Here is a 12,284-nt window from a genome sequence, read left to right as displayed (position 1 = left end):
ATAAGCCTTTTGCCTTTCTGGATAAATTTTAAAACCAGCTTGTCAATTTTTGTTAAAAAAAAAATTGGGAAGTTGATTGGATATTTTGTAGTTTTTAATGTAGAGATCTTGAATGTATATTGTTATGATCCCTAAGGATTTCATAGTTTTCATGCTATTGTAAATGAGGTATTTCTTATTTCTTTTTCCAAATGTTCATTGCCAGCGGGTAGAAATACAATAGAATATTATGTATTGTCCTGGTATCCTGTGACTCTGCTAAACTCTCATATTATTTTCAGTAACTTTAAAAAAATTTTTAGAGATCCGTTAGTATTTTTTATGGGCACACACAGTTTGCTGTCTTTGAATAAATACAGTGTTAGTTCTCCTTTCCAAACGCTGCATTTTATTTTTCTCTCCTTATTTATACGTGTGAAGATACCAGAACAATGCTGATTTGGAATTGTCAAAGCTGAGTAGTTGCCACAGAGGCCCTGTGGTCTGCAAACCATATTTACTCCCTGGCCTTTTAAGGAACATATTTGCTACTCCTGTTCTATTCATTAATTTCTTCTCTTATTTTTAAATTTTTTCTATACTTGCTCCAGGTTTAATTTGCTCTTTTGTTTTCTAGCTTGTTAAAGTAAAAGTTTATACAGTTGATTTTATTTATATGGTTATATAGTTGACTCCTCTCTTTTTTTCTGTTTCCTGAATATGAGAAGTTCATGCTATCGCTTTTCCTGTGAAAGCACTGCTTGAACTGTATCCCACAAATTGTGATGTATTTTCATTTTCATTTCATTCATTTCATTTCAGTTCAAAATATTTCCTAATTTCCTTTGTGATTTCTACTTTGACCCATGGGTCACCTAAAAGTATCTTGTTTGTGTTAACAACCCCAAAATTTATCAACAGTTGAATATATAAACAGATAGATGTATATACGTACGATGGAGTTCCACCTAGTGAAACGAAGAAGGAATTATTGATAAACACATCTACATAGATGAAAACCAATATAACTATCCTGAATGAAAGAGATACATTCTAAACAATACATGCCATATGATTGTATTTACATAAATCGCTAGAAAAATGCAAACTAATCTATGTTGACAGAAAGGAGATCAGAAGTGCAGAGACAGAAGGGAGTGATGAAAAAGTACATGAGAGAGAGCTCTGTGAAGCGCCTCAGATCCGCTTCTGTCGTTTCGTCAGACCCCAGCAGCCAAAATGGTGAAGCAGGTCAAGAGCAAGTATGCTTTTCAGGAATCCTTGAACAGTGCAGGAGATAAACTGGTAGTAGTCGACTTCTCAACTACATGGTGTGGGCTTTGCAAAATGATCAAGCCTTTCTTTCATTCTCTCTCTGAAAACTATTCCACAGTGGTGTTCCTTAAAGTAGATGTCTATGACTATCAGGACGTTACTTCAGAGTGTGAAGTCAAATGCATGCCAGCCTTCCAGTTTTTTAAAAAGGGGCAAAAGGTGGATGAATTTTCTGGAGCTAATAAGGAAAAACATGAAGCCACCATTAATGAATTAATCTGATCATGTTTTCTGAAGACATGACCAGCCATTGGCTATTTAAAACTTGTAGTTTTTTAAAAATTATTATTTACAAAAAGGAAAGATCAAGTATGAAAACTATATACCTGACTGCCATCTGATAAGTGACAATAAAATATTAACTGTACCCTTAAAAAAAAAGTACATGAGAAAAGTTTTAGGGGTCATGTTTATGTTCAGTGTTTTGATTGTGTGCAGTGATGGTTTCATGAATATTTACATAAGTCAAAACTAACATGTATTACTAATCCTATGTTACAGATTAAAAATTGAGGCCCACAGAAATTACATGAATTACCCAAAGCCATAGTTAGTAAGTACCAGAGCCAGGATTTATGAAGTTCCAGAAACTTTACCCTTTCTACTACAATCCTGATTCTACCATGGAAAACTGAGAGTTCACTTCAAATCTGTCTGTTCCTTGGACTTTATGGCATCAAATTAAGTGAAGGGAAAAAATGGTTTCTTTAAATGTCTATGACTCATTCTTAATGTAACCTTTCTACAGTAATTAAATTTTCTTAGAGCTATTTCATGACTTTATTATTAGGCCTTGTGACTTTCAATTCTTTGAGAATCAATAGAATTATTTTGATACTTGCTTGTTTCCAAATATTAAAAGCTAAATGATTTAAGCCTTTTTGCTCAATGAGTTAGAACATGATCTTGGTATTGATCACCATACAATTCTATTGACCTTCCCCAGAAAAACCCAGCCCAAAGCTAAAACTAATGCTGCTTGTAGCTTACATTTGGGTTATTATGTTCTTTAATTGTGAAAAACAATACAAGTTTATAGTCTGGTTCTATGGAACCCTGAAAAAAATTGAATAGGAAAAATTTTTATAGCTCCTTTCACTCGTCTAAAAGTTAAGATGTTATGTTTTCTCATAGGGTACATCTATTCATTTGCTAACTCCTTTTTTCACGTCACAAGCATTTATTAAATGCTTCCTCCATGCCAGGCATCATTCTAGGGAGACAGTGATACACAAGACAGATGAAATGTTTGCCCCATAGAGATTCTATTCTAGTGGGGAGGAATGGACAACCAAACAATGAAACAGTAATAACTGCTGATGAGAAGATATACAGGATATCCTGATAGAGGGTTGGGGAATGTTGGAGGGGGTAGTAATTTGGACAGAATGAACATTAGGTCTTTCGGTGGAGGTGATGTCTCAGCCAGGACCTGAACTATGAGAAGGAGCCAGCCATTTGAAAAGCTCTAAGAACTACTTTCCAGACAGATGCAACAGAGCTAGAGGCAGGAATGACCTTGGGAGGTACCAGGAACAGAAAGAAGATGTTGCTAGAACATAGTGTGTATGTCCAGAAAAGGAGGCAAGGGTCAGATCTTGAGGATTTTAAATATACTTAAAGTTATGATCAGTTTCCTCTGAAAAAACATTAGTGATATTACTATATTTGCTTTAGAAATAGCTTTATTTCCCTAGCACCACAGAGAGAAACATATATTATCATGAAATTTTAAGAATTTAAAAGTTCCTTGAAAATTACCTAGTTCAACCCCTTCATTTTACAGATAAGGGAATTTTAGCTCAGAAAAGTTGAGTGACTTGTAGGAGGTAACTCAGCAAGCTTGGACAAGGGTTGGATTTGAGCTCAGGTTTCAGTATTGCATGGTCTAATGCTCTTTCCAGAAAACAGTTTTTAAGAAAACATTAAAAATTTTTTTAAATTTATGGCATTTCTATGGCTCTCCTATTTTCCATTAGATTTTTTAAGAAAAATAAGTAACTATGATTCATTGTTACCAATAATATATACCAGTGTTTAGATGTAGTTAATTGATTTAGATTTGGATTATACATGTTTTTTAAATCATTGACCAAATTCTTATAACTATTAAAGCAGAATTATAAAGATGTTGGCTTAGTATCTTTCATTTCACTTTCATTGTACCATCTGCTTAGGTTCTTAACCTGGTGTTCTTATATCCTAAGGGATCCGCAAATGGACTTTGAGGTTCTGCCAACCCTCTGAAAGGTGCACAGCATTGTACATACTTGTGAATATCTTTTTGGGTCAAGAAACAGACATCCAGACAGGATTAGATAAGCTCAATTTATGGAGAAATCCCCGTGGAAAATAAAAGAGAGGGAGCAGGAATAAACAGCAATGAGCCCACAATGCAAGACTGACATCTGTGAAGGGAGAAAGGGAAAGAAGGATTGGGTAGAAAGTCTCAGAATGCAGAGCAGTTCCAAGAAAGGCTCAGCCCGGCTGGTGGGGAGTCCCCAGGACAAGTTGCTCATTGGAAGCATTCTGTGTCGGGCAGAAAAGCACTGGCACTAGTATCCCTGCTATGCTCAGTTACCGGTTCGAAGCAGCCCCAGGGGAAGTGAGGTTTTGCTGTGAACACTGGCCTAGATCCAAGGGTGCAGTAGCTGGGGCTGTCCATCAACTCTGCTCCTAGCAGGAGTTCTCTGGATGGCGATTAGAGAAGGGTACTTCCAGGGCCATCACACCATACTTGTGTGCATTCCTTTGGGGAAAGTTTCTGTGGCTTTTGTCATATTTGCAACAGCTTTGAGTCCCCCTCAAAGTTCAGAACCACTGACTGTTCTAATGCCTGAGTGGTTAAATTGTAGCCCTCAGAAACCAAAGTCTTTCACTAACAAATTCATTACCGAAAGGTAATAAAAGGACTTATTCACCAAACCATTGAAAATTGTGGCATTGTTTCCATTATTTCTTCATAAGTGGTAGAAACATTCATTTTTTTTTTATATTTACATTTACCACAGTGAAAGCAAGTAGTGTCAGAATACTGATGGCAGAGTAACCTGATCGGGTGTTCACACACTTATTTTTCTTAGGGGAAGCACTGAAGGTTCAGAGCGCAGATGATGGAGACAGAATTCCTGGGTTCTTACTTTGATTCTACCACTGATTGGCTGCTTGAGCACCCATTAATTTCCCTGTCTGTACCTCAGATTCCTCATCTCTAACATGGACAGAATAATAGTACCTGCCTCCTGGGGTGGATTCAGTGAGATGGTCTCCAGAAAGCTCCTCACATAGTGCCTGGCACACGCTGTCCCTGCGGTGGCAGACTCTTGGGCTCTGATCACTGCAGCCATCGAAAATGTGAACTTAGAACGTGAATGAATGGATGTAGCTCTGATCCTTCAAGCTGCAGGACCCTTGGAAGAGTCAGCTATTTTCACACATTTGAAAATTATTCAGTGAAAAAGCAGTGTCTCTGGGTTGGTAGTATTTGAGGCGATAATTTTTTTCTTTATGCTTATTTGTATTTTTCATTAAAAAAATGTTTTTACATTACATTTTGATTTTATGTTCAATTCTTAGACACATCTGCTTTTTAAAGCAAGTTAGAGCTATAAAGGTGATTTTGCATGGAAGTAAATTATTCTACAGTATATTGTTATTACTGCTATTGTTGCACAAAGGTTTTAAAGTTTTCAGAGTTGCTCTATAGAGCTTGACCGCTCTTGATAAACCACTTTCTGTTTGGGTGATGCTGCCTTTCTTCCTCTAACAACTTCCTTAATTTCTTTCAGCCTATTTTTTCCCTGTAATTCTTTAATTCCCTATTTCCTTAGTATACCTACTTTTAATTATTCCTGGTATTCCTGGTCCTATCAATCATTTTTAGTAAAGCAGATATGAGAAACTTTTCAAATGAACATTTAAAAAGTTAAATAAGCATTCACAAATTATTTAGTCCAGTGGTTGGCAAACTGTAGCCTAAGAACCAAATCTGACTGTGTAAATAAAGTTATATTGTAACCATGCTTTTTACATTAAATATTGTCTGTGGTGACTTTCATGCTACACAGTGGAATTGAATAGTTATAACAGAGACTGTATGATTCACAAAACAGAATATTTATTATCTGACTTCTTATAGAAAGTTTGACAACCCTTGATTTAATTTACCCCAAATTTTTAAAATCAGGGGAAAATATTTTTAAAAATTTAAAACAGGATGGCTTCTTAAGGGGAGGAATTGTGCCTTACTCATTGCTTACTTTATCCTTAGAAGCTAGCCTAGAGCCAGGCTTATAGTAGATACTAAACAAATATTTGTGGGATTGAATTGATTACATTAATTAAAAAATTAAATACTTAAAATTAAAAAGAAATTTCCTCCCAGTATGTTTTTATTAAAGTTGATGCTGTGGAGTAAGCTAGCTGGGCTAGCCCATTAGAATGACCATTCTAAATAATCTCCCTGGGGTGATTTTTAATACATTAGAAAATCATTCCTTTTGTGAAAAAGCTATTAGTTTAATGGAATCATGTGTCTGAGAGAGAATACTTGACCCCCCTGCTGCTGCTTTTAACATATTGCTTTTTATGCTAAGATTCCTTGAATAATTTCTTAATACTTTAGGCATAATAATTCATCAGATTCCTAGACTCACATGCGTGAAGCTCTCCAAATATTTTCAGTAGGTGTATTGTACCTGGTTTGAAAAAATTGTTTGAATAGAAAAATCTTTGTACCTACCTGGCTACAGATGTATTACAAAATTAATTTTAATACTTGTTGCATTGCTATAAAGGCCAAAATGTTTTTAAAGTATAGTTTATTAATCATTTCTTTGTATTCAAAATTTTGCAAGAAACGGACTCTAATTTTAAGAGATGATACTTTCTTAAAAATTAGGGCATGGGTTTCTGGCTTTCCTTTTGTTAGTCCATTCATTTTTTGTGTGATGAACAAGGGTATTAATTAATAGCAACTTGGGGAAATTTTTCATAAAATGCTTCCTACTGGTAAGACTCATCAGTGACACTTGTTTCTAGGGGCAAAGGGTGAATAGGTGGACCACAGAGGTTTTAGTGGGCAGTGAAACTACTCTGTTTGATACTATAATGATAGATACATGTCATTATACATTTGTCCAGACCCGTAGAATGTACAACACCAAGAGTGAATCTTAATATAAACTATGGACTTTGGGTGATAATCATCAATGTGGTTTTAGTAATAGTAACGAAGGGACCACTCTGGTGGGGGATGTTAATAATGGCTATCTATGCATGTGTGGTGCAGGGCGGGTATATGGGGGATCTTTGTGCTTTTCTCTTAAGTTTGCTCTGAACCTAACACTAACACTGCTCTAAAAAAAAAAAAAATCTTAAACAAAAAGTAGTAAAAAAATTTCTCATTCGGTATTTGTGGAGTGGGAGCCAGGACTCTTTCTTTTTAGAATATCAGCATCCCAAGTGATTCACATCATCAGAGAAGCATTTAGGAAATGCTACTTTAAAGAATAGCTTCACATTTTCTGGATCGTGTATGAAGCGATTTAAGTGGTCTGGAAAAACTTACCTGATCCCATAATATACTCCCAGCAATGATGAGATCATTTTAATATTTACACATAGAATTTAATATTTGCACTTAAAAAGGCTAAATATTAGATGACTTTTATCAATTACTTACAGTGAGTTTCTTTTGATATTTCAGTCACTGACTCTTCTTCAATTTTTAAGCTTATCTGGGTCAAAGATTCCCCCTGAGAAGTTGATGAAATCTGTGTAATTTCTCACCAGGAAGGTTAACACAAAAATTTTTTGCATATAATTACAAGTTTTCTACTAACCCTGACATATGATAATGGACTCCAACCATGGGCCAGTTTGAGAAACATTCTTCAGTTGGAGCCCCTTTTATTTTTAATTTGGCTCTATATGTAGATGTCATTATCCTTAATTTTTTTTTCTATCAGATGCTATACAACCAAAAGTTTAATAACTGTGTCAGTATCCTGACTCTATGTATCTCTCTTTCCAGTTGAATAGGACATATATTGTCATTGTACTTTTTTTGCTTAATATATCTTAAAAAAAAAAAAAGAAAACACGTGTATTTTGATACAACTATGGATGTGGGGGATGCTATTTATGAAAAGAGCAGAAAGTTGACAGTTTGTTGGTGGAATAACAGAGGGACCATGGCCTTGAGCCTGGATGACTCCTGACAGAGATGTAATGAAAGAAAGAAGATGCCTCAGGAAGGAGCCAAGGGAACCGGAGCTGGTGATAAGAAACAGGGGGCAGCCTGGAGTCAGAGGGGTGAATACAGATGAAGCTTCCTTGATTCCTCCCATGTTTTAGAAATGGGAATTCAGGGAAGGATGCAAACAGCTTGGGTGGCAGATGGCTTCAAAGAGAACTGTTTCAAGCCAAATTTGAGCATTGTATCAAAAACTCGGGCAGAAAGAATCTTGTTTACTTCAAGGTCTTAGGGATGAGTTCGGGGGATGGGAAGAGTTGAATGAGAAATATCCAGTGAGGAAGAGAGGGAAGAGAGAAATGAGACAGAGAAGAAAACAGAGACAGAAGAGAGAGAAATTCAGGAAAGAAAGCACACTTGTGGTAATCTAGACCAAACTGGGCTCATTGGTAACACTGGAAACGTTATCTGCCTACCCAACTGTAATGTCGAGAGTGTTGTCCTTTAAAATGATTTCCTGAGAGTGTATATTGTACTGTTTCCTGCCTCACTGTGAGGGGAAGAATATCAGAGAATGCAGAAGGGCCAGTCTCTTACCTGTAGGCCAAACGTGACTCAGGGTTCACACTAGCCCCCCGGACACTGTGTGAATTAGAAACAGACAGATGCAACCCCACACCACGGCATGTGGCTTAGCAAGCAGAGCACAGTTGAGATTTCAGCCCCATCTCTCTCCACTGCCAGACCTCCTTGTGCAGTGAACTCCCTGCCTAACCCTATGTGTTAGCTCCATTGCGAAGAATTCAATTTCTGCTTAGGCTCCATCCAGGGTAGTAGAGAGGTTAGGGAGAGCCTTTGGATCTGTGTAAAGATTTTGAAGGTCTCTTACAAGCCAGAGCTTCTAAATTATTGTAACTTTTTTTTTTTTTTGTAGGATTCAAACTATCCAAGTAGATGTGAATCTGGGCAGCAAGGTCACAGAGCAGGCAGGTTTCAGGGAGACGGAGATTGAGATGATGGAGGAAGGAGTGCTGGTCCAGCAGCCACATCACAGAGACCCATCCTGGCAGTCAGCAAGGAGGCAGATGTTTCAGCCAGATTGTTCTCACATCCATAAGCTAGCTATAATTTTCATGTTTTCACAAATAATCACAGAAATAGTTTTAGAAGTCACCATATTCATACATATATTACCATTTTTTGGTAAATTCTTATTATTCTTTTCTATGTTTCTTGATGAAAATACAAGAAAACAAACAGGCATTTTTGGCTTTTGCCCTTTCTTTCAGAAAAAAGGAAAAAATTTAAAATTCTATCCATAAGCTCCCCCCCTTAATTGAAGTATAGTCAGTTTACAATGTTGTGTCAATGTCTGGTGTACAGCATAATGTTTCAGTCATACGTATACATATATATATATTCGTTTTCATATTCTTTTTCATTATAGGTTACTGTAAGATATTGCATAGAGTTCCCAGTGCTATACAGTATAAACTCACTGTTCATCTATTTTATGTTCAGTATGTAGTATCTGCAACTCTTGAACACCCAATTTATCCCTTCCTATCCCCTTGCCTGCCTGGTAACTGTAAGTTTGTTTACTATGTCTGTGAGTCTGTTTTGTAAATAAGTTCATTTGTGTCCCTTTTTTTTGTTTTTAGATTACAGATATAAGTGAAATCATATGGTATTTTTATTTCTATTTGTGGCTCACTTCATTTAGAATGATGATCTCAGGTCCATCCATGTTGCTGTAATTGTTTTTATTTTATTATTTTATTTGGCATTATTTTATTTTTTATGGATGAGTATTATTCCATTGTGGGTATATATGTATACCACAACTTATCAAGTCATCTGTCAATGGACATTTAGGTTTTTTCCATGTCTTGGCTATTGTAAATAGTGCTGCTATGATCATTGGGGTACATATATCTTTTCTAATTAGAGTTCCCTCCAGATATATTCCCCAAAATGCCCTTTTAATCTTACTACTGATTCATTTGTCAGTTAGTAACTTACCTTATCTTTGCAAAGAGGATTGATGAAATTATCTATATACACATTCACAAGATCTCCATAGAGTTATCAAAGTTAACAAGATGATTTTAAATAAGTGTTCATTGATTGCATGTTTACAATTTTCAGGATTGGTTAATTTGCTGGAGACACAATGCTTGAGTTATGGATGTCAGAGAGGAAGGCTGATCCCCTTTAGTGACTGGAATATTCTGACGCACTGTCCCGGTTACTGCCTTCCTGGTTTGATGATTTAGATAACTACTGTGCTATTTCTTACATAATTTTAAAATTAGTTGAATTTCTAGCTAAAAGCTATACTGAAAACACCACATGGGAAAGTGTATATATATCTAAGAAATGGTTAAGGATGTTTTATGATAAATGTAGATTTTTAAAACTCTTAATTTCAAGGTCTTGTGTAAAGTGATGCAAATGAGCTTGACATGTTTAAATTTAGAATGCTGAAACAATTTTGACGTTAACAGTTGTTTCTGGTGTGATCATATCAACTAATTGATTTCAAAACTAGAAATTTTCAATTAACTTGAGCTCTTCCTCATTGCTAATATTTCCATTCAAGGGTAGCTTGGCATCCTTGTTTGCTAATACGATTTGTATTTCATTTTGCTTATCACTAAAACCTTGTTCTTGGTCCCCAGTGTATTATGCTTCACAGACAATGATTAGATTGACCTTCCATCCCTGCCACCATATTGCTAATAGAACTCCCTTTCAACCTCAAAAGTGCCTTTGATTGGATAAGAAATTATGTGGTCACTCTTACTAGAGTATAAGTTCTTGTCTCCTGAAGGAAAGAATTCAAGGCATGGTAAAGTGAAAGCAAGTTTATTCAGGGAGATACACACTCCATAGACAGAGGGCGGTCCATCTCACTCAGAAGGGAGAACCACCACGAGGTGGGGGAATGGTTAGTTTTTATGAGCTCGGTAATTTCATATGCTAACAAGTGGGAAGATTATTCCAACTGTGTTAGGGAAGGGGCAAGGACTTCCAGGAATTGGGTCACTGACCACTTTTTGTCCTTTATGGTCTGCCTTGGAACTGTCGTGGCACCAGTGGGTGTGCCATGAGGCTCAAGGTCTACTGGAAGTGAAATCTGTCATCTTGGGCCTAGTTGCATCATTCTTTTAATGGTTGTGCCCTGCCCCCTTCCCTCCTGTCTCAACTGTAACTATGAGATTTCTTGATGATAATATTGACTAACTTTTGGGGGTATCTGCTCTATACTGGGCACTGTACTAAACTCTTTACATATAATTTCATTTATAACTGCATACAGCCTAACTTCTCTTAGGCGACTAGCATTATAATATTTATATTACAAAAGAGACTGGAAGCTTAGAGGTTAAGTAATTTACCCATGCTCATGCAACTAGTAACTGAGGAACTAAGACTTGAATTCAGGTCTGTTGGATCCACACAGGGACTGTTTGTTACTAAGACTGTGTTACTAGAACCTGTTTGTGGCCACCAGTGCCCAGGGTAGCTTGGCAGCAGCTCGGGGAGCTGGGTACCACTGAGTTTCTTTTGATTGCCTTTAATTTATTCAGTCCATTCCTCTGATAAATAAATAAATCATTTATTTATTTTGGTTTTGTTTTTTTACATAAATGCCAAAGCAAAAAAATGATTTTTTTTCTTGAGACAGGACCAATAATCCTGATGTTGTCATATTACAATGGCTTTATAAATTTTTTGCTAGATGCCATTTTAATTGTTTAGTGTGACGGGTTCATTAGGGACAGCGGTTCATTGTTTCAGTTTGGAAAAGCTGCTCTGTGCCAGGTTTGTGAACAGCTTTATTGTTTAGTCCACATAAAGGTCAGTAGCTCTAAAAATACACACTTTAATGGATGATATAAGAGATACTTTATATGTTTTGCAGGGGCTTTCCCCAATGGTTGAAATGAGTACCTTTGTGCCTTCTGGAGAAAAGGTGTGCGTATGTCTATATGTGCGTACGTGTGTGTGTCTGTGCATGCACACTTGTTTGAGAGCCCAGTCTTACAGACTTACACACTAGATTCTTAAATCTCTATCTTATGAAATACCAACATCCCCTGTGAATCTTTTATATGTCATTGGGTTTGATAGGCATTTTGTCTGTATAACTTCAAAACACAGACTCTCGGTCAGATAAAAAGGAAAAAGATTTGTGGTGGGTTTTGTTTGATTAAAAAAATTGAATCAAAAAAATTGAATCAATTGATTCAGTTTACTCTGGCAGCCTTCCAAGTAACTTCAGCTTCTGTATCTTCAAACCTATCTCAGTTTTTTCCTGGCCAAAGAGACTATTTCTTTCCTTTTGTTTCTTTTCTTAGCTTAATGAGGTGTTAAGATTTATTCATTTCAAAACAGACCATTTTAAAAATGAAGAAGCTACATTGTTTAGTTCATTGGACTGTGAGCCTTATAGATATGTTCTATTCTCAGCTCTGGAAAAATGTCTGAAAGCAGAATCACAGAACTGAAAAAAAAATTCCTCTAGTTTGAGATAGTCCATTTTACTTTCTAATCAGTGTTGAAAGCTTAGTATTAACTGGAAAGTTCTTGGCAAAGTCTTACTATCTAAACAGGCAAGTTCCAAATCCTGGCAGAGAATATTCCTTTGAGTTACATTTTTCTACAACTTTTCACAGTCTCTTCTTGACTATAATCCTTCATTCTACTAGAATAATACAAGATTAAACTATCCATTGGGAGGATGAAGACATTTTGGATGAAGTTACTA

The 12,284-nt window shown here is 36.2% G+C and overlaps 2 protein-coding genes across 2 annotated transcripts in view; both read left to right on the top strand.

Moving 5' to 3' along the window:
* The window catches only part of CCDC148 (coiled-coil domain containing 148), a 314,087-nt gene that overhangs the window by 17,000 nt on the left and 284,803 nt on the right, over positions 1-12,284 (top strand). The window lies entirely within an intron of this gene.
* Positions 1,003-2,068, top strand: LOC105093703 (thioredoxin-like). The gene has a single exon (XM_064485409.1). The coding sequence runs from the start codon at positions 1,219-1,221 to the stop codon at positions 1,534-1,536; it is 318 nt and encodes a 105-aa protein (XP_064341479.1). The 5' UTR covers positions 1,003-1,218; the 3' UTR covers positions 1,537-2,068.

This window comes from Camelus dromedarius, chromosome 4 (assembly GCF_036321535.1).
Source record: "Camelus dromedarius isolate mCamDro1 chromosome 4, mCamDro1.pat, whole genome shotgun sequence".
NCBI classification, from domain to species: domain Eukaryota; kingdom Metazoa; phylum Chordata; class Mammalia; order Artiodactyla; family Camelidae; genus Camelus; species Camelus dromedarius.
Note: the sequence above shows the minus strand (reverse complement) of the source record. Positions and strands in the feature narration are given on the sequence as shown.